The sequence below is a fragment of the Eumetopias jubatus genome, unplaced genomic scaffold (genome assembly GCF_037043125.1).
Source record: "Eumetopias jubatus isolate StellerSeaLion01/CBP00866 unplaced genomic scaffold, mEumJub1_p1.0 scaffold_14, whole genome shotgun sequence".
In the NCBI taxonomy this organism is placed as follows: domain Eukaryota; kingdom Metazoa; phylum Chordata; class Mammalia; order Carnivora; family Otariidae; genus Eumetopias; species Eumetopias jubatus.
In genome coordinates, this window is record NW_028274820.1 from 19006395 (window position 1) to 19028408 (window position 22014).

At 37.8% G+C, this 22014-nt stretch overlaps 1 protein-coding gene across 1 annotated transcript in view; it reads left to right on the forward strand.

Moving 5' to 3' along the window:
* The window catches only part of COG5 (component of oligomeric golgi complex 5), a 310052-nt gene that overhangs the window by 4079 nt on the left and 283959 nt on the right, over positions 1 to 22014 (forward strand). Inside the window, exons 2-5 of the mRNA XM_088018413.1 lie at positions 1005 to 1144; positions 4472 to 4529; positions 15469 to 15523; positions 15623 to 15692. Coding sequence (XP_087874539.1) covers positions 1005 to 1144; positions 4472 to 4529; positions 15469 to 15523; positions 15623 to 15692 — 323 coding nt within the window. The remainder of the gene's footprint in view (positions 1 to 1004; positions 1145 to 4471; positions 4530 to 15468; positions 15524 to 15622; positions 15693 to 22014) is intronic.

The window sequence follows — 22014 nt, forward strand, 5'->3', positions numbered from 1 at the left end:
GATTAATTGATTCGTTTAATCGGTATGCAGCACCTGCCATGTGTCAGGCATTGTTCAGGCTTTAGGGATGTGGGAATAAACAAAACAAAGCTCTTGCCTTCATGGAGCGTACATTATGTGGGTAGAGACAATGGTTGCTGGTTAGTTTTATAATCTCTATCAGGGTAGTTTTACCCATATCTCTCACACGGGTGGAAGATAGTGGTTTTATACCTACATTGAGCTCAGTTCTGCATAACTGTTTTTAACTCTTAATTCTTTCCATTTGTTTTTCACCCACAGATTTTTGGGTTTCTGTACTGAAAGATATCTTAACATCTAGCATCACTTCTTTTTTGGGTTCATTAAGGGTCTGTTTTGAACATAGGCTCTCTTTCCGTTTAGTTATTTTACCCATAAATCCTTAGTTTCAGTAACAACTGAAAGTTTGTGTTTGCCTATTTCTGTTAAAATTCCAGCTTCACTTTATTATGACAGCATTTGTGCATTGATTTAGAGAAATCGGAGACCGTAAATATCAAATATAGTCAATTTGCCTGTGGTCATTGTCAGTGACCTTGTTTTCTTGCATTAAAGGCTATGGTTAGTAGTTAATTTTATTTTTCTACTCAGTATGTTCCTTTTGACTCACTGGTAAAAGTTAACTTTTAGCAGTGTAAGGTAGGGGTTCAGAGTGTGGGCTCTGCAGCCTGGATTCAAATCTCAGACAGGTTGGACAAGTTGTATGCCCTGTCTTTACCTGTCTCTTCATCTGTGAAATGGGGGAAACGATAGTTCCAGCAGGGTTGTGTGAGGATTGAATGCATTAATATGTTTAAAGTGCTTGGGTCAGTGCCTCACCCACAGTAAGCTCTCAGTGAATGTTACCACTCTCTTCTCATTTACAACAGTTCTTGGTGTATAAGATGTCAAAGTATGTTATCTATAATTGTTTTGTTGTCTGATATCTGTGGTTTAGTGCAGTGCAATTAATAATTAAAGACTTTCCTTGTTTTTTCACCTAGAGTGTTACAGTGATTTTTTAAATGAAGACTTTGATGTAAAGACTTACACTTCCCAGTCAATTCATCAGGCTGTAATTGCTGAACAACTAGCAAAACTTGCCCAAGGAATCAGTCAGTTGGATAAAGAACTACACCTGCAGGTATTTCCAATCTTTTTTTTTTTTTTAAAGATTTTATTTAACAAAGAGAGACATAGTGAGAGAGGGAACACAGCAGGGGGAGTGGGAGAGGGAGAAGCAGGCCTCCCACTGAGCAGGGAGCCCGATGCAGAGCTTGATCCCAGGACCCTGGGATCATGACCTGAGCTGAAGGCAGATGCTTAACGACTAAGCCACCCAGGCACCCCAGGTATTTCCAATCTTCTGGATCATCTGGATTCTTCAAAAAATCATGATTTATCACTTGTAATCCTTGCATTATTTAATCTAAATGCATATTTAAATGAGCAAATATGTAACTTTACCAGTGTGGCTTATTTTTCAAAGTATGTTTTTGAAAAGTTTAAACTACTTTTTCTTAGTTGAAAAACTAACATACCCCTCTTTCCAAAAGCTTTTGTTCATACTTTGTTTTCACTACCTTAACAGATGTGCAGTGAATATAGGTGGCTGAAAAATAGGAAGCCTTTGATAAAAGTAATAGGAAATGGAATTTTGGAAGTAGAACACTGAATAAGAAAAATTGGTCTGTTCACATTGGCACTTCCCACTTTATGAACACGAAGTGTAATATTTGCTGAAATTATAGAAAGTTGATAAATTTGTGGTAGAAAGAACACAATATGGAGAATTAGGAGATGGGTCCTAATCTCAGGTGTGCTGGTACCTTTCCTATCACTTAATGTCTTTGAGTTTTGCTTTTAAAAAGGGAAATCTACTAAATGGGTTGGAGTGAATAAGGAGGGAGAGATTATAGTGGAAGATCTTGAATGTTCCTTCCTTTTCTACAATTCTGTAATTTTATAGGGAGTTTTATAGTATACTTCCTAGTGTTGGCTTTTGTTGAGTAGGCACTTAATAAATATTTAAATGAATGAACAAATGCATGAATATATAGACTGTTTACCAGGAAACTTAGATCTAGTATAACAGGAGACATATTCACTTAAATTTTTTGTGTTATACTTTATCAGTTGAAAGACTAGCTTAGGACTGGGATGACTTCTAAGGTCACTTTAACTTTGATTATATATTATATATTTTAATTATATAATTATATATTTTAATTGTCAGGATTCACATTAGGCTGTGGGGATAGAAAAATGAACATATTTCCCAGCTCTCCAAGGACTCAGACCAGTGGCAGATAGAGAGAGAAATAATGACAGGCAAGTAATAGTACAAAACGTTCATAAAAGCAGAGGAGAATGCTTAACTGTGCCTAGGGTTCTAAGGGGTGGCTTTTTGTAATAGCCACCTGAAATTCTTTTTTATGGTTGGTATTTTCTTTCTTTTTTTCAAGTTTTCATTTAAATTCCAGTTAACATACAATGTAGTATTAGTTTCAGGTGTAGAATTTAGTGATTCATCACTCATAGACAACACCCAGTGCTCATCACAAGTCTACTCCTTAATCCCCATCACCTATCTAGCCCATCCCCCGCCCACCTCCCCTCCAGCAACCCTCAGTTTGTTCTCTATAGTTAAGAGTCTGTTTCCTGGTTTGCCTCTCTCTTTTGTTCCCCCCCCCATGTTCATCTGTTTTGTTTTTTAAATTCTATATATGAGTGAAATCATAAGGTGTTTGTCTTTCTCTGACTTAATTTGCTTAGCATAATACTAATACCATCCATGTCGTTACAAATGGCAAGATTTCATTCTTTTTTTATGGCTGAGTAGTATGGTTGGTATTTTCTTTATTCCTTGCATGCAGTACCTTCTTTGCAGGAATCAATAAAAACTAAAAATTTATTTAACATCTCTTACAGGGGACATATTACACTTATAGTAGTCCGGGATATGAAGTAGAAGCCTTGTATGAGATCTGAACCTGCTATAATTGTTTTTCTGCAGAAGCAAAATTGGGATAATGCTAACCAAACCCATAATTTTCTTTTTTAAATATCATTGAGATGACTAAAATAACAAAAGATGTGATGAATTATGTATTAGTTGGGGCTTAGGACAGGAAACAGAAACCACTCTAGGTATTTAAAGCAGGAAGATGTTTAATACAGAGAACTGGATGCTTCTGAAGTAAGCCAGTGTACTGAGTTGAAGGATCTACCTTCATAGATGCAGTGCAGAGGCCTGGAAGTTCCAGCCATTATCTCCCATGCCACTGCTAAAATTCCGCCACGGGGTATCCAATAACTAAATTCTAGAATGATTGATACAGCTTTTCCAACCATCTCTAAATTCTCAGGTCTCTGGACCTTGCTCATTACTAGCTGAAAGAGTAATAGGGAAATAGCTTTCCTTTCTTTGCTGTCTTCAGATCTCTTGGAAATTCATCCAGCTGGCTGCGAGAGAGTTTATGAAAGTCTAGTTTTAGGAGTTTCAGCATTTCCAAAGTATTCTTCACACAGGAAAAAGAAGACTAGAGAATTAAAATTAGTCTTGTTAGGATGGACACATCGATGACCATATCAGTGGACTGGGGAGAATTCAGACATGTTCTGGCCATCTTAACAGACGTAGGAGACCAAAAGTAATGGTTATTTTAGATGGATGTGCTAGAAAGGGACTTGATAGAATAACAGTGATATCTGAAACAGGACAAAGTGGAGGATGTAGGGGTTCCAGTGAATGAATCCTTGCTGACTAGGAGCTTCAGTTTCCAGCCTAGATAGGAAACTTCTTATTCATTGGAACTGAAAAGGTACAAAATGATAAGGATTCTTGCATTATTCTAAAAATTTGTATGATTTCTTGATATTTCTAGGAATCTCTTGCATGTGGTCTTTAACTCTTAAACTTTTAGGGTTTGTGATGTGATCATTCACACTGCCCTAATTTTCATTAAAAAAAAACCAGTCTTGCTCAGGGAAGAGGATTTACCGTGACCCTGGGAAACTGAAAGCAGAGAGATGTTGAGGAATAGGTGGGTACTGACTCTGCTTTATCTTTTCAGATTAGAATATGCTGAATTAAGTTCAAGAACTAAGAGAATCTAATGTTTAAAAACATTTTTACAGGGAAAGCATATAATAGCATGGCAAAAATTAGCTGGTTTGGGGTTTTTTTGTTTTTGTTTTTTTATTTTCTGTTTTCAGTTTTGGCACAACTCTAACCTGCACTTCCCATTAGGAAAGCAAGGGGCTGGTGAAAAGGCTGTGTCTTCTTTGGCTCTACGTTCAACTATAAGCATGTTTGTGTTTCTGCTAATAACTCATCTCAAGTAAACCTTTATCACCTGTATTTTTTTCTTCTGTGTTGGTGTTTGCACCCTCTTATATGGAGAGAGACCTTTATTCTACCTGTGGTTACAAAGAAAAATACCTAATACAGCAAATTCTTAATTTTCAGGTTGTTGCAAGACATGAAGATTTACTAGCACAAGCAACTGGGATTGAGTCTTTGGAAGGTATGTTTCTATTAAGTACTATAAATTAGATTGAGCTAGACCAGGGATTGGCAAACTTTTACTGTTAAGGATCACATAGTAAATATTTTAGACTTTGCAGGCCATACCATTTCTGTTCAACTACTAAACTCACTCTGCTGTTGCAGAGTGAAAGCAACCAGATAATATTTAAATGATCGTGGCCGTGTCCCAACAAAACTTTAATAAAACTTTATTGACCTCTGAGCTAAACTATTTGGGTTCAAATCCTTGCTTTGCCACCTAATAGATATGTGACTATGGACAAGTTATTAACCTTTTTGTGCCTCCCTTTTTTTTGTTTTTTAAAGTTTATTATGTTATGTTAGTCACCATACAATACATCATTAGTTTTTGATGTGGTGTGATCCACGATCCATTGTTTTCGTATAACACCCAGTGCTCCGTGCAGTACGTGCCCTCCTTAATACCCATCACCGGGCTAACCCATCCCCCCTCTCCCCTCCCCTCTAGAACCCTCAGTTTGTTTCTCAGAGTCCATCGTCTCTCATGGTTCGTCTCCCCCTCCAATTCCCCCCCTTCACTTTTCCCTTCCTTCTCCTAATGTCCTCCATGCTGTTCCTTATGTTCCGCAAATAAGTGAAACCATATAATTGACTTTCTCTGCTTGACTTATTTCACTTAGCATAATCTCCTCCAGTCCCATCCATGTTGATGCGAAAGTTGGGTATTCATCCTTTCTGATGGCTGAGTAATATTCCACTGTATATATGGACCACATCTTCTTTATCCATTCATCTGTTGAAGGGCATCTCGGCTCTTTCCACAGTTTGGCTATTGTGGACATTGCTGCTATGAACATTGGGGTGCATATGGCCCTTCTTTTCACTACATCCGTGTCTTTGGGGTAAATACCCAGTAGTGCAATTGCTGGGTCATAGGGTAGCTCTATTTTTAAATTTTTGAGGAACTTCCACACTGTTTTCCAAAGTGGCTGTACCAACTTGCATTCCCACCAACAGTGGAAGAGAGTTCCCCTTTTTTACAACCTCTCCAACGTTTGTTGTTTTTTTCCCTGTCCATTTTTTGCCATTCTAACTGGTGTAAGGTGGTATCTCAGTGTGGTTTTGATTTGAATTTCCGTAATGGCTAATGATGATGAATATTTTTTCATGTGTCTGTTAGCCATTTGTCTTCTTCAGAGAAGTGTCTTTTCATATCTTCTGCCCACTTTTTGACTTGATTATTTGTTTTTTGGGTTTGAGAAGTTCTTTATAGATCTTGGATACCAGCCCTTTATCTGTAGTGTCATTTGCAAATACCTTCTCCCATTCTGTGGGTTGCCTCCTTGTGTTGTTGACTGTTTCCTTTGCTGTGCAGAAGCTTTTTATCTTGATGAAGTCCCAAAAGTTCATTTTTGCTTTTGTTTCACTAGCTTTTGGAGATGTATCTTGAAAGAAGTTGCTGTGGGTCATGTCAAAGAGGTTACTGCCTATGTTCTTCTCTAGGATTTTGATGGATTCCTGTCTCACATTGAGGTCTTTCATCCACTTTGAGTTTATCTTTGTGAATGGTGTTAGAGAATGGTCAAGTTTCATTCTTCTGCATGTGGCTGTCCAATTTTCCCAGCACCATTTATTGAAGAGACTGTCCTTTTTCCATTGCATGTTTTTTCCTGCTTTGTCAAAGATTATTTGACCATAGAGTTGAGGGTCCATATCTGGGTTCTCTATTCTGTTCCATTGGTCTGTATGTCTGTTTTTGTGCCAGTACCATGCTGTTTGGGTGATCACAGCTTTGTAATATAGCTTGAATTCGGGCTACGTGATGCCCCCAGCTTTGTTTTTCTTTTTCAACATTTCCTTGGCGATTTGGGGTCTTTTCTGATTCCATACAAATTTTAGGATTGTTTGTTCCAGCACTTTGAAGAATGTCATTGGAATTTTGATTGGGATGGCATTGAAGGTATGGATTGCTCTGGGTAGCATAGACATTTTAACAACGTTTATTCTTCCGATCCATGAGCATGGAATGTTTTTCCATCTTTTTGTGTCTTCTTCAATTTCTTTCATGAGTGTTCTGTAGTTCCTAGAGTATGGATCCTTTACCTCTTTGGTTAGGTTTATTACGAGTATCTTACGGTTTTTGGTGCTATTGTAAATGGAATCATTTCTCTAATTTCTCTTTCTACAGTTGTGTTGTTAGTGTATGAGAAAGCAACTGATTTCTGTGCATTGATTTTGTATCCTGCCACATTACTGAATTGCTGTATGAGTTCTAGTAATTTGGGGGTGGAGCCTTTTGGGTTTTCCACATAAAGTATCATGTCATCTGCGAAAAGAGAGAGTTTGACTTCTTCTTTGCCAATTTGAATACCTTTGATTTCTTTTTGTTGTCTGATTGCTGTTGTTAGGACTTCTAGTACTATGTTGAACAAGAGCGGCGGGAGTGGGCATTCTTGACGTGTTCCTGATCTTAAGGGAAAGGCTCTCAGCTTTTCCCCATTGAGGATGATATTCGCTGGGGTTTTTCATAGATGGATTTTATGAACTTGAGGAATGTTCCCTCTATCCCTATACTCGGAAGAGTTTTAATCAGGAAAGGATGTTGTTTTTTGTCAAATGCTTGTTTCTGCATCGAGAGGACCATATGGTTCTTCTCTCTCTTATTAATGTGTTCTATCACATTGATTGATTTGCGAATGTTGAACCACCCTTGCATCCTGGGGATAAACCCGAACTTGGTCGTGGTGGATAATCCTTTTAATGTATTGTTGGATCCTATTAGCTAGGATTTTGTTGAGGATTTTGGAATCCGTATTCATCACAGATATCGGTCTGAAATTATCCTTTTTGATGGGGTCTTTGCCTGGTTTGGGGATTAAGGTAATGCTAACCTCATAGAATGAGTTTGAAAGTTTTCCTTTTTCTATTTTTTGAAACAGCTTCAGTAGAATAGGTATTATTTCTTCTTTGAATGTTTGGTAGAATTCCCCAGGGAATCCATCGGGCCCTGGACTCTTGTTTTTTGGGAGGTTTTTGATCACTGCTTCAGTCTCGTTACTGGTTATTGGTCTATTCAGGTTGTCAATTTCTTCCTGTTTCAGTCTTGGCAGCTTATAGGTTTCCAGGAAGGCCTCCATTTCATCCAGATTGCTCAGTTTATTGGCATATAGTTGATAATAATTTCTAATAGTTGTTTCTATTTCCTTGGTGTTAGTCGTGATCTCTCCCCTTTCATTCATAATTTTATTTATTTGGGTCCTTTCTCTTTTCTTTTGAATAAGTCTGGCCAGTGGTTTATCGATCTTATTCTTTCAAAGAACCAACTTCTAGTTTCATTGATCTGATCTGTGTTTCTGGTTTCTAATTCATTGATTTCTGCTCTAATTTTAATTATTTCTCTTCCAATGTGTGGCTTAGGCATTGTTTGTTGCTTTTTTCTCTAGTTTTTTTTTTTTAAAGATTTTATTTATTTATTCATGAGAGACAGAGAGAGAGAGAGAGAAAAAAGCAGAGGGAGAAGCAGGCTCCCCGCTGAGCAGGGAGCCCGATGCGGGACTCAATCCCAGGACCCTGGGATCATGACCTGAGCCGGAGGCAGACGCTTAACCATCTGAGCCACCCAGGTGCCCTTTTCTCTAGTTCTTTAAGGTGTAGAGTTAGTTGGTGAATTCGGGATATTTCTATTTTTTTGAGTGAGGCTTGGATGACTATGTATTTCCCCTGTAGGACTGCCTTTGCAGTATCCCATAGGTTTTGGACTGATGTGTTTTCATTCTCATTGATCTCCATTAATTGTTTAAGTTCTTCTTTGATTTCCTGGTTGACCTGAACATTCTTGAGCAGAGTGGGCTTTAGCTTCCAAATGTTTGAATTTCTGCCAAATTTTTTCTTGTGATTGAGTTCCAGTTTTAAAGCATTGTGGTCTGAGAATATGCAGGGAATAATCTCAATCTTTTGGTATCGGTTGAGACCTGATTTGTGACCTAGTATGTGGTCTATTCTGGAGACAGTTCCATGTGCACTCTAGACGAATGAGTATTCTGTTGTGTTAGTGTGGAATGTTCTGTATATATCTATGAGGTCCATCTGGTCCAGTGTATCATTCAAAGCTCTTGTTTCCTTGTTGATTTTCTGCTTAGATGATCTGTCCATTGCTGAGAGTGGAGTATTGAGGTCTCCTACAATTAATGTATTCTTATCAATATGACTCTTTATTTTGGTTAACAGTTGGCTTATGTAGATGGCTGCTCCCATGTTGGCATAGATATTTACAATTGTTAAATCTTCTTGTTGGATAGACCCTTTAAGAATGATAGAGTGTCCTTCTGTGTCTCTAATTACAGACTTTAGTTTAAAATTTAATTTGTCTGATATAGGAATTGGTACCCCAGCTTGCTTTTGAGCTTCGCTGGCATGGAAGATGGATCTCCATCCCTTCACTTTCAGTCTGGTTGTATCTTTAGGTTCAAAATGAGTCTCTTGTAGGCAGCATATGGATGGGTCCTGTCTTTTTCTCCAGTCTGCAACCCTGTGCCATTTTATGGAAGCATTTAGGCCATTCACGTTGAGAGTGATTATTGAAAGATATGAATTAATTGTCATCATGTTGCCTGTGAAGATGTTGTTCTTATAGATTGTCCCTGTAAATTTCTGTTGTATATGACTCTTGGGGTCTTTCTCCTTTTATAGAACCTCCCTTAATATTTCTTGCAGGGCTGGCTTGGTGGTCACATATTCTTTCAGTATCTGCCAGTCGTGGAAGCTCTGCATCTCTCCATCCATTCTGAATGACAGCCTTGCCAGATAAAGTATTCTTGGCTGCAGGTTCTTCTCATTTAGTACCCTGAATATGTCTTGCCAGGCCTTCCAGGCTTGCCAGGTCTCTGTGGATAGGTCTGACGTTATTCTGATGTTCCTCCTTCTGTATGTAAGGAATCTCTTCCCCCTAACTGCCCTTAAGATGGTTTCCTTGGTTCTAAGATTTGCAAGTTTTACTGTTACATGTCGGGGTGTTGGCCTGTTTCCTTGATCTTGGGAGGGGTCCTCTCTGTCTCTAGGACGCGAATGTTTGTTTCATTCCCCAGATTAGGGAAGTTCTCAGCTACGATTTGCTCAAATACATTTTCTAGTCCTCTCTCTCTCTCTCTCTACTCCCTCCAGGATTCCAATTATTCTGACATTGGAATGCTTCATGATGTCACTTAATTCTCTGATTCTATTTTCATGGATTCCGAGTTGTTTTTCCCTGGCCTCCTCTTTTCCCTTTTTATCTATTATATTGTCTTCCAGGTCACTTATTTGTTCTCTGCCTCACTTACCCTAGCTGTTAGATTATCTAGGTTGGATTGGATCTCATTGATAGCATTTTTAAGTTCTGCCAATTCAGCTTTCATTTCTGCCCTTAGAGACTCTGTGTTGCTATTAATTGATTTCTCCATTCTAGCCATTGTCTTCACAATTGCTAGCCTGAATTCCATCTCCGACATCTTGGTTATATCTGCATCCATTTGTAAATCTGCAGCATAAGTCATAATCTCTGAGTCTTTTCTATTTTGGGGGTTCCTCCTCCTAGTCATTCTGTTGATGGGTGTTTGAGAGAATATACAGAGTCCAAATTATTGACCAGAACCCAAGCAAGATGCACCTGTTTTCTTGGGACCTTAGGGTTGCTGGCCTCTTGTTTTCCCAGCCTGTCTTCTGTGGGAGGGGCCTGCCACACTGTTGCTCAGGCAACCCTGTTTGGGTGGAGTTGCCCTGCCCCACTGTGGCAGGGGATGGGCTCAGTGGGAATCAGTTTTGGGGGCTTTTGTTCTCTGGCATTTTTCCCTGGTGGCTTTCCGTGTCTCTTCCACGGGTCAGAGCAGAAGAGACCGTTTCCAACCCTTTGCCTCAGAGAAGAGAGACCTAAGTCTGTTCTTCAGTGAGCTCTCCAGGCCACACTCTCTCCATTTCTGTCGGTGCTGCTATAAACTGCAGCGTCCTGGGTTGTGCGCCCCTCGGTAGCGCCCCCAGTCCTGCCTCCAGGTCGGAGCACGTCTCTGCCCTTTGTGCTTCTAAAACCGTCAGCTGCCCCCAGTTCACACTTGCGGCCTCGCCGCTCGGGTTCAGTCCAGGGAGTCTGCCCCAAAGTCCTTTCCCTGCCGCTACCGGTCTGCGAGTCTGTGCCCTGTCCCCAGCGCGCGAGGCTGTCTCTCACCGGTGGTGTAGGATCCCCACGGCCAGGCACCCTCCCGCTGCCGTTTATCCTCCGATATCTGCCCGCGGAATCAGGGCTCCCCCCTTGTACCTCGAAACCAACCACCTGCAATATTCTGTTTGTAGAGATCCAGATCTTTTTACATCTCAGGCTGGTTTCGTGGGTCTCAGAGTGGTCTGGTAGATATCCAGCTCAATTCTGGGGACCAGTTGAAATAGGGTCCCCTACTCCTCCGCCATCTTTCCTTCTCCTTGTGCCTCCCTTTTATGTATAAAGGAGGAGTATTAAAATGTATCTATATGGTATTATTTTGAGGGCTAAGTGAATTAGAAAAATGGTTAGAACAATTCTTGGCACATATTTAGTGCCTCTATAAAATTAACAGAAAATTGTTAATTAATAAAAACATCAGTACCACCTGAGTAATAGTGGAAGTCGGCTTGAATACTTTCCTTATTTTTGGCTTTTGAAACTTTTTTCGATGAAAGTATAATAGAATAATAATACATTGGGGGTGCCTGGGAGGCTCAGTTGGTTCAGCATCTGACTGTTGATTCAGCTCAGGTCATGATCTCAGGATTGTGAGATGGAGCCCCTAGTCGGGCTCCGTGCTCAGTGCAGAGTCTGCTTGAGATTCTTGTTCTCCCTCTCCTCTCATTTGCGTGCATGTGCCTGAGCGCTCCCTCTCTCTCCCCAAATAAAGTCCTAAAAAAAAAAAAAAAAAGAATAATACATTGGATTTTTATTTTTATGAGTCTTATATTTTTGATTGGCTAAATCCATGAATTTTTCATTCTCTTGATTAAACTATGTCTTATCAATATGGAATGTTCATATGTTTTACATTATCACTTGTGTTGTGATTACTGTTATTAATCCTTACACATTAAAATAAAACTAAGTGGTATTCCCTGTGTTGATCAAATTCTTGAGGAAGGATATTGCTTTCTAGGATGCAATATGCTTTAATGCTTCCCCCAGTATTTCTTATGCACTCAAAGGTATTAACTTATTCTCAGCATGTATACTGTTTCTCAGACATCCTGATGAAGAACTTAGTATTTCAGGGAATAATAGTTTGTTATTTGAATATTTAGGGTGGATATCAGACTATGTTCTTGGGAAAACTGAGTACTGACCACTTCCTATTGGAAATTAATTATTTTTAATCTCATAATATTTTATGTGTTTCTGGAAGCAAGTAAATATCTTGTTTTAATGGTGATTTTTTTTTAAAAACAAGTGATTTTTTCATTTGTAAAACCCATAAAAATGGCTAGTAGTACATTGATTCTGAGTGTATTTAGGAGTAGATGAATCATAACAGAAATAGTTCTGATTGTGGTTTTCTTATATGCATTTAGGTCTATAATGTGCTTGTTTTTCCCCAAAATACTTTTGAGTGATTATAACATTTAAAATATATGGTTAGACTGAGTTAGAATGACTATCCATTGGATGAGTATATGAGGTACAAAGACTGCCTTCTCTGAGTTTTTGTGATAATCTAAGCATCTTCTCTGGCTTATTTGAACATAAAAGGTCAAAGCATGAATTAGCATTCATTTTGGCATGATGTGTATTTCTGAGCACTTACTAGAAATTTGAGATGCTGAAAAATAAGTGTGATCTGTATTTGAAAACAAATATTATCCCACCTTCTACTTCATCTGCTTTTTCCCCCCCAAATATTGAATTTTTTTTTTTTGCTACGTAAGTAGTTTGGTAGTACGTTTATTGAACCTATTTTATTAAAAGTTGCCCCCTAGTCATTTATTCATTTAAATATTAGTTAAGAATTTGCTAGGTTCCAGACAGCTATAACAGAGTCCCTTTTCTTATGGGATTTAGAGGTATATTTAATTAACCCTATTTCATTGAAAAGAGATATCCTCATTCCTTCATTCATTTGTTCAGTTAAACAGTATCTGAGACCTTGTTAGGTACCAGGCACCTATGAACAATAGAGTCACTTTTTTTTTTTAAGATTTTATTTATTTATTTGACAGAGAGATAGCGAGAGCAGGAACACAAGCAGGGGGAGTGGGAGAGGGAGAAGCAGGCTTCCTGCTGAGCAGGGAGCCTGATGCAGGGGCTCGATCCCAGGGTGGGATCATGACCTGAGCAGAAGGCAGACGCTTAACGACAGAGCCGCTCAGGCGCCCCTAGAGTCACTTTTCTTATGGAAATTATGTTCTAATGCAGGGAAGCAGACAAAGAAAATACACAAATGGGAAACTTCAGATATTTTTAAATCCCACAAAGAAAATAAAATGGATTATTGGGTGGAGGAAGGGGAGTCCCTTACTAGCTAGCTAGGATGGTCAGGGAAGGCCTTTTTGAGAAGATGACATTTGAGCTGAGAACTGAATGATGAGAAACAGCCACCACATGAAAAGTGGGAGAAGAGTGTTGTAAACTGAGAGACCAATAAATGGGAAGGTAGGAATTACCTTGGGATGTATGAGGGACAGAAAAAAGACCAGTATGAGAGGAATTTAATGAATGAGGGAGAGAATTGTAGATGAGGTTCTTGGGAAAGAATTTTGATTTTTTCATTCTAAATACAGTGGTAAACCATTGGAGGGTTTTTATTAGGGGTATGAAGTATAAGACTAATGCTCTAAAAAGTTTTCTCTGATGGCTGTATAGGAAAGTAAGTAGAATCAGGGGTACCAATTTAGAAGATACTAGAAGAGTAGAATTGATGGTGCAGTGGTAGATGTGAGAGAGGAAAGTGGGTGGGATAAAATGGGGGCAGAGCTGATAGGGTTTGTTGATGGGAGATGAAAGAGCTGAGGGAAAAATGTCACCAAGTGTGATTCCTAAGTTTTTAACCTGAAAAATGGGATAGATGATGGTATGGGTAACTGAGATAGGTTAGAATGGAGAGAATTATAATTTTGATGGGGCAGGGGTGGGACAGAACTTACCTTGGGTGTCTTAAATTAGAGGTGTGTGTGTGGGTGTGTGTGTGTGTACATAGGTAGGCAGACAAAGAAAATCTATGTAGATATATGTACATATTTGTGGAGTATAAAATTGGTATTTTATTGAACAGATAGTGTTTAAAACACTGGAATTGGGTGAAATCCCTAAGAGACATTGTAGATGGAAAAGTGAAACCGAGGATAAAATCTTGGAGTACTCCAGCATGTAGGACTCTAGCAGAGGAGGAGCCACTAATACAATAGGAAGAACCCCAGGGAGTGTCTTAACTTGGAAGCCCAGAGTGGGGGAAAATGTCTTAGGGAGGGAGTGGTTTAACTGTGTTGTGAATTTCAGAGAATTGAGCAAGATAGAACTGACAATGGAATTTGGCACCTTGGGGGATTTCTGGTGACCTTGATGAGATCTATTTTGGTGGAGTGTATATGAAAGTCTATTTGAGAGTGGGTTGTGGGGAGAATAAGATGTAGGGTCATGATGATAAGTCAGGGCAGTTCATTCCTGGAGCTTTAAGGTCAGGGAACCATAAAACCAGCAGAAAAATGGGAATTCTCTGGTCCCAAGAGGATTCTGTTGGACTGAGCCATACTAAAGGCATAATTGTATCTGATAATGTTTATTCTACTATTACTTCATCTAATATATGACAGAATTCTATACCTAAGTTTATTTAGAATGTTATGTTTTAAAACTACAACTATGCCAGTTAAATGTAAAAACTGAGTTTAAAGAGTGGAGTTCAAAATAATTAAAACTGTAATATTGAAAAGCTTATTTTCAGGTATATAAAATAGTAAAATTTAAAATCCATCTTCCTGAAAATATTTTTAAAGTTTTGTAAGAAGTTAACCATCATGTTGTGTATGTAGAGAGTAAAGACGATACTGTCCTTGCTCTCCATGTGTATTACTTACGTAGCATATAATTAATTTAACAAATATTGCCATTGGAAGTAGCCTGAGTTAAGCTCAGGTCATACAATAGTGAACGAAAAATACACTTTCCCTAACCTCCAGGAATTTACAGTTTAGTGAGAGAGTAAAAAATTAAACAGATACACAAGCGGATATGTAATTACCTAATGTGATTAGTGCCATGAAGGAAATGTATGCTGTAGAAGAAGATAACAAGAAAATCTAAATCAGTTGGGGGATCTTTTAGTAATTGTTTCTGTTAAGCCAAGGCTTGATGAATAATGGGGGTTTATCTAGTAGGAACTTGGGGGTGCAGTTGAGTGTTGGAGAGAAAGTATACCATTTCCAGATGGTGCAGGGCCTTGAAGACCAAGCTGTGGACTTCAGTTTTGACATGGAAGCAAAGGGGAGACTGTGGAAGGGTTTTAGCAGGGAATATTGTGCTACAATGTGCACCTTTAAAGAGTACTCAGGCTTCTTCTTTTGTGACTATAGTACAATACACATGAACTATAATTTCATACATACTATACATAATTTCATACATACTATAATTTAGTACCATTACTTACATTTACAGTGTTGTGCAACTATTCCTATGTAGTTCCAGAACTTTTTCATCACCCAAACTGGAAAACCCTATGCTCCTTATTCAGTCACTCTCCATTTGTCAGACTTGTTTAGTGGAACAAGAATTGGAGGGGGAGACTACTTAGAGGCTTTAAAAATAGTGCAGGTAAAAGATACTGGTTAAGTTATGATGGTGGCAGAAAAAATTGAAATTTTTCTATATATGGATACGTGTACATGTATGATTTTTTCTTTTAATACAATTTTTCCCCCAATTGGAATCCTTGTAAATTTGTAAAGTAATGGAAACTATTATGTTTTCCTAGGTGTTCTTCAGATGATGCAGACAAGAATTGGAGCTTTACAGGGAGCTGTTGATAGGTACTTTTGTTCATTTTGTAAATAAGTGGAATGGAAAGAAATTTAACTATTGATATTTTGAAGATGATTTTACTGTCACTCCTCTTTCTTTTCCTTTAGGATGAAAGCAAAAATCGTGGAACCATACAATAAAATAGTAGCCAGGACTGCACAACTCACAAGACTTCAGGTAGGTTCTCACTTTTCATTTCTTTATACTTTATTATTTATTTTGTTCTTATAAGTGGACAAAATCAAGAGAATGAATTCTGAGGAAATAAGGGGATATGAGATGAAAGGGGAAAAATACTAAGGAGCTTTAAAATAAGATATGCAGGGGTTTTCTTGTTTTTTTTGTTTTGTTTTGAGAGGAAGGGAGAGAGGGAGAGAGAGAATCTTTTTTTTTTTTTTTTAAGATTTTATTTATTTATTTGACAGAGAGATAGCACAAGTAGGCAGAGGGGCAGGCAGAGGGAGAGGGAGAAGCAGGCTCTCCACTGAGCAGGGAGCCAGACATGGGGCTTGATCCCAGGGCCCTGGGATCATGACCTGAGCTGAAGGCAGACGCTTAACCGACTGAGCCACCCAGTCGCCCCAGGAGAGAGAGAATCTTAAGCAGATTCCACACCCAGCACGGAGCCCAGCCGGATGGGGGGAGCTTGATCTCACAATCCTCAGGTTATGACCTGGGCCGAAATCAAGAGTTGGATGCTTAACTGACTGAGCCACCCAGGCACCCCAAGATACACAGTTTAAAAGAATACAAATCTGAACCATTCAAGTGAATTATTTTCATTCTTATTATTACAGTGTATAATAATTTACTAACTTATTAAGATTCAAAATTATTTGTTCAATAGAGAACAGGAAGAAACCTAACATTTATGCTGTGACCAAACGTAAGGAACCCAAACTTATAACTTGTTCTAATAGGAGTGCTTGTGCAGTGAATTAGGGAAATTCAGTTTTTGATTAGATTAGTGATTTTATGACCTTTATTTTTTCCAAATATTTTTTCTGTTCCTCCCCTTTCCTTCTGGGACTGCAATTACACATGTACCAGGCATCTTAAGGATGTCTCACAGATCACTGGATTCTCTGTTCATTTTTTTTCCACAGTCCTCTTTTCCCTGTGTGTTCTGTTTTGGATAATTTTTATTGCTTTGTTTTCAAGTTCACTTCTCATTTTTTTCTGTACTGTTTAATCTGCCCCTAATCTTATTCAGTGTATTTTTCATTTAAGACATTTTTGTTTCATCTGTAGAAATTCGATTTGGGTCTTTTCTTACTTTCCATTATCTACTTAACCTTTTGGACATACAGAATATTATTAAAATAACTACTTTAATGTCTTTGCTAATTTATAGAGTGTGCCAGTCATACCATAGTCCAGTTTGAGAACATCTCCATCACCACAGAAAGATCCCTCAGGTCTGTTGGCCATTGTCTTATTTCATTTGGGCTGCTATAAAAGAGGATCTCATATTGGGTGGCTTATAAAGAGAAATTTCTTTCTCACAGTTCTGGAGGCTGGGGAAGGCTGAATTAGGGTGCCAACCTGGTCATGTCCTAGTGAGGGCCCTCTTTTGGGTTGCAGATAATCATTGTCTTTTCTTTTTTTATTTTTTAAATTAAGTTTTTAATTCCAGTATACTTAACATATAGTGTTCCATTAGTTTCAGGTGTACAACATAGTGATTCAACAATTCTATATATTACTCAGTGCTCATCATGATTAGATAGTCATTTTCTTGTTGTATCCTCAAATGGCAGACAGGGCAGGAGAGATTTCTCAGGTCTCTTTTATAAGGGCACTAATCCCATTCATGAGTTGTTCACTTTCATGACCTAATCACCACCCAAAGTCCCCACTTCCTAATATCATCACATTGGGGGTTAGGATTTCAACCCATGAATTTTTTTTTTTAATTATTTCATTTTTTTTTTTCCTTCATCATGTTAAGTGTACTCTTTAATCCCCATCAGCTATTTCCCCCTTCCCCCATCTCCCTCCCCTCTGGTAACCATCAGTTTGTTCTCTATAGTTTAGAGTCTGTTTCTTGGTTTGTCTTTCTCTCTCCCCCCCCACCTTTGTTCATCTGTTTTGTTTCTTAGATTTCACATGAGTGAGAGCATATGGTATTTGTCTTTCTCTGACTGCCTTATTTTGCTTAACATTATCCTCTCTAGCTCCATCCATGTTGCAAAAGGCAAGATTTTAACCTTCAGTCTATTCCAGACGTCATGACGTACCTATTCTCACTCCCAGTTCTAGGCAGTTGCTAATCTATTTTCTCTATTGATTTGCTTTTTCTGGTCATTTCATATAAATAGAATTGTACAAGATATAGTCTTTTGTGTCTGGCTTTGTTCACTTTGCATAATGCCTTTGAGGTACATCCACGTTGCAGAATGTCTTTAGGAGTTCTTTTTTTTTTTAAATTAATGAATTCTGTTCTATTTTATGGTTGTAACACATTTTGTTCATCCATTCACCAGTTGATGGATATTTGGATTGTTTCTAGTTTTGGCTTTTATGACTAATGCTGCTATGAACATTTGCTTACATGTATTTGCATGGACCTGTGCTTTCATTTCTCTTAGGTAATTTCTAAAAATGGAATTGCTGGGTTGTATAGTAAGTTTGTTTAATTTTTTAAGGAACTGCCATATTTTCCAAAGTCCCTATACTATTTTATATTCCCATCAGCAATGTAGGAGGGTTCCATTGTCCACACATCCTTACCAACACTTGTGTTCTCTTTTTTGATTATGGGCCTTCTAGTGGGTGTACAGTGGTATCTCATCAGGATTTTAGCTTATGTTTCGTAAACGGCTAATGATATTGAGCATCGTTTCATGTGCTTATTAGTCATTAGTATATCTTAACTCAGTCTATTCATATCTTTTAGGTGTTTTAAAATTGGGTTATCTTATTCTGTTTTTTTTTTTATTGAAGAATAATTGACACACAATGTTACATTAGTTTCAGGTATACAACATAGTGATTCAACAACTCTGTACATTATGCTGTGCTCACCACAAGTGTAGCTACCATCTGTCACTATATAACACTATTACAGTACCACTGACTGTATTCTCTATGCTGTACCTTTCATCCCTGTGACTTAGTCATTCCATAACTGGAAGGCTGTACCTCCCACTCCCCTTTACTCACCCCTCTCCTGTCTGCTGACCATCGGTGTGTTCTCTGTATTTATGGGTCTGTTTCTGATTTTTATGTTTGTTCTGTTTTTTAGATTCCACACATAATTGAAATCATATGATATTTGTCTTTCTCTGTTGGACTTATTTCACTTAGCATAATACCCTCTGGGTCTATCCAAATTGTTGCAAATGTCATGATCTCATTCCTTTTTATGGCTGCATAATATTCGTGGTGTGTGTGTGTGTGTGTGTGTGTATGTGTATGTATGTATGTATGTATACACCATGTCTTCTTTATTCATCTATCAGTGGACACTTAGGGTTGCTTCCATATCCTGGCTATTGCAGATTATGCTCCAGTGAACATGGGGTGCATATATCTTTTTGAATTAGTGTTTTTGTTTTTTTTGGATAAATACCCAGTTAGGAGTTTTTTTAATATATTATGCTACAATATATAATTTGTAAATGTTTTCTCCCAGTAAATGATTTGTAAATCTTTCTCCCAGTCTATTGCTTGACTTTTTTTTTTTTTTTTAAGATTTTATTTATTTATTTGGCAGAGACACAGCGAGAGAGGGAACACAAGCAGGGGGAGTGGGAGAGGAAGAAGCAGGCTTCCTGAGGAGCAGGGAGCCCGATGCAGGGCTCAATCCCAGGACCCTGGGATCATGACCTGAGCCAAAGGCAGATGCTTAAGGATTGAGCCACCCAGGCGCCCCTGACTTTTCATTTTTAAGTGGTGTCTTTTGAAATAGAAAAATTGTAAATTTTGATGAAGTCCAAATTATCAAATTTTCTTTGTGGATTGCTAGCACCATTTCTTGAAAACAACTTTTCTTTCCTTGTTGAATTTTTTTGTTGCCTTCATAATATTTAATTGGCTAAATATGTGTGATTGTTTCTGGACTCTTTACTCTCTTCAGTTGATCTAGTCTTTTGCCTTTATATTAATAGTACACTATCTTGATTACTGTAGCTTTTTAGTAGGTCTTCTTTCAGCCAAATGATCTTTGGCTGAAAAAGGATACTATTTTAGTACCTTTGTAATTACTTATGAATTTTAGAATCAGTTTCCTAATTTCTAAAAAGCTGGTTAGGATTTTTTTTCTAGTATCATTTGTGTTTTTAATATACTGGAAATTTCTTCTTACACAATATTTTCTATTTTTTGTAGTGTAGGAGGTGTTGTAATTTTTATTTTTTTCCCATTCTCTTTATTGAGAATATTGGCGATATTTTTGTCTCCTAGAGTACAAAAAGGTAGTTTTAGAATTGCAGACCCATATTACAGTGAAAAGCAGGATAATTCAATTTCTTCTTAGAATAAAGTCAGTTTTGTTCAAGGCTAATCTCATAGCTCTGGCTGATACTCATCTTGATGAACTTTCTTTTTAAAATTTATTTTTTATTTTTTAGTTTTTTAAATTTAAATTCAAATAGTAACATATAGTATATTATTAGTTTCAGAGGTAGAGTTCAGTGATTCATCAGTCTTATATAACACCCAGTGCTCATTACATCATGTGCCCTCCTTAATGTCCATCACCCAGTTACCCCATCCTTCCACCCCCTCCAGCAACCCTCAGTTTGTTTCCTATGATTAAGAGTCTCTTATGGTTTGTCTCCCTCTCTGATTTTGTCTTGTTTTATTTTTCCCTCCCTTCCCCTATGCTCTTGTTTTGTTTCTTAAATTCCACGTATGAGTGAAATCATTTGATAATTGTCTTTCTCTGATTGACTTATTTCGCTTAACATAATACTCTCTAGTTCCACCTATGTTGTTGCAAATAGCAAGATTTCATTTTTTTGATGGCTGAGTAATATTCCATTATACACACACACACACACACACACACACACACACACACACACACCACATCTTCTTTATCCATTCATTTGTCGATGGACATCTGGAAAAGCTGGTTAGGATTTTGACTATAAATGTGCTGCATCCATAGGTGAGTTTGGGAAGAATTGACATCTTAACAATATTGAATCTTCTAACTCACGAATATGTTATCTCTACATGTATGTAGGTCTTCTTTAATTTTAGCCATATTTTGATTTTGGTTTTGTTAAATTTATCTTTAAATATTGTTTTGTTACTGTACTAAATGGTATTTTTAAAAAAATTCTACTTTTCTATTGTTCATTGCTATTTTATATAGAATTGGTTTTTGAAAATTGACTCCATAAAGGAAATAATGAAAGTTTTTATTTTTTTTAAAGATTTTATTTATTTATTTGAGAGAGAGAGAGCACAAGCAGTGGTGGGGAGGGAGTGGCAGAGGGAGAGGGAGAAGCCGACTCCCTGCTGAGCAGGGACCCTGATGCGGGACTTGATCCCAGGACCCTGTAATCATGACCCAAGCCAAAGGCAGATGCTTAACCTACTGAGCCACCCAGGCGCCCTGTAGGTTTTTTAAATTAAGTTTTCTCTTCATATTGTTAGTAGGCATAGAATAACTTAATGCCGATATTGTTTGAAGATAAAGAATGTAGATAAGACAATGAGGGATTGATAACTAAGCAGCTCTGATTTTCTTAGTAAGCCATTGGAACGTCTCCTGTGAGAGATACTATGTTGGTTATGGCAGAAATACAAAGAGGGTGAGATGGTACTTGTTTTCAAAAGTTTACGTCATGGTTAAAGGAAATATAACTATACAAAATGACCTAATAAAATACTGATTACATAAATGCCAAAATAAATCAACAGTAAGTATTCACAGGACAGAGAAATTATATGCAATTGGATTGCTTTATGAAGTGTTCAATGCTTAAGAAAGGAGATAGGCTTAAAGAAGTAGGCTGTGGACAGCTTTGAAATAAATCTTTAAGGATGAATGCAATTGATAAAGATTTTAAAGAATAGGTAGGATTTGGGTAGGCTAAGATGAAAGTAGGGAATTATAGACAGAAGGAAGAATATGACAGAGGCACGAGGTGGAGGTTTGCAGGGCATATCCAGAGAATGGCAATGAAAGTGTGCATTAAAAGGATTAACTCAAGCCGTTTCCCCTTGTCCTTCTTACTTATTACATGTATCTGTCAGCATCCTTCACTAAAGACAGACCTGGCTCAGTCATCTTTAGAGTGAAAGTCTTTACATCATAGTTTCTGGCTTTAGTACCCATAGTAATCCATCCATCATTCTGTCCTCACTCTTCTTTGACTCTAGTAACTCCAGTTATGATCTTCATCTGAAGTCTACCTGAGCCATCTACTCCCATGACCATACAATTCGCCTCTGAAATCCTAAACCCTTATGATGCAGTTTCTTTTTTATATCTCCACCGATTTTCCAACTTTCTCAGTACCATACGTCAGACCTGTTATTT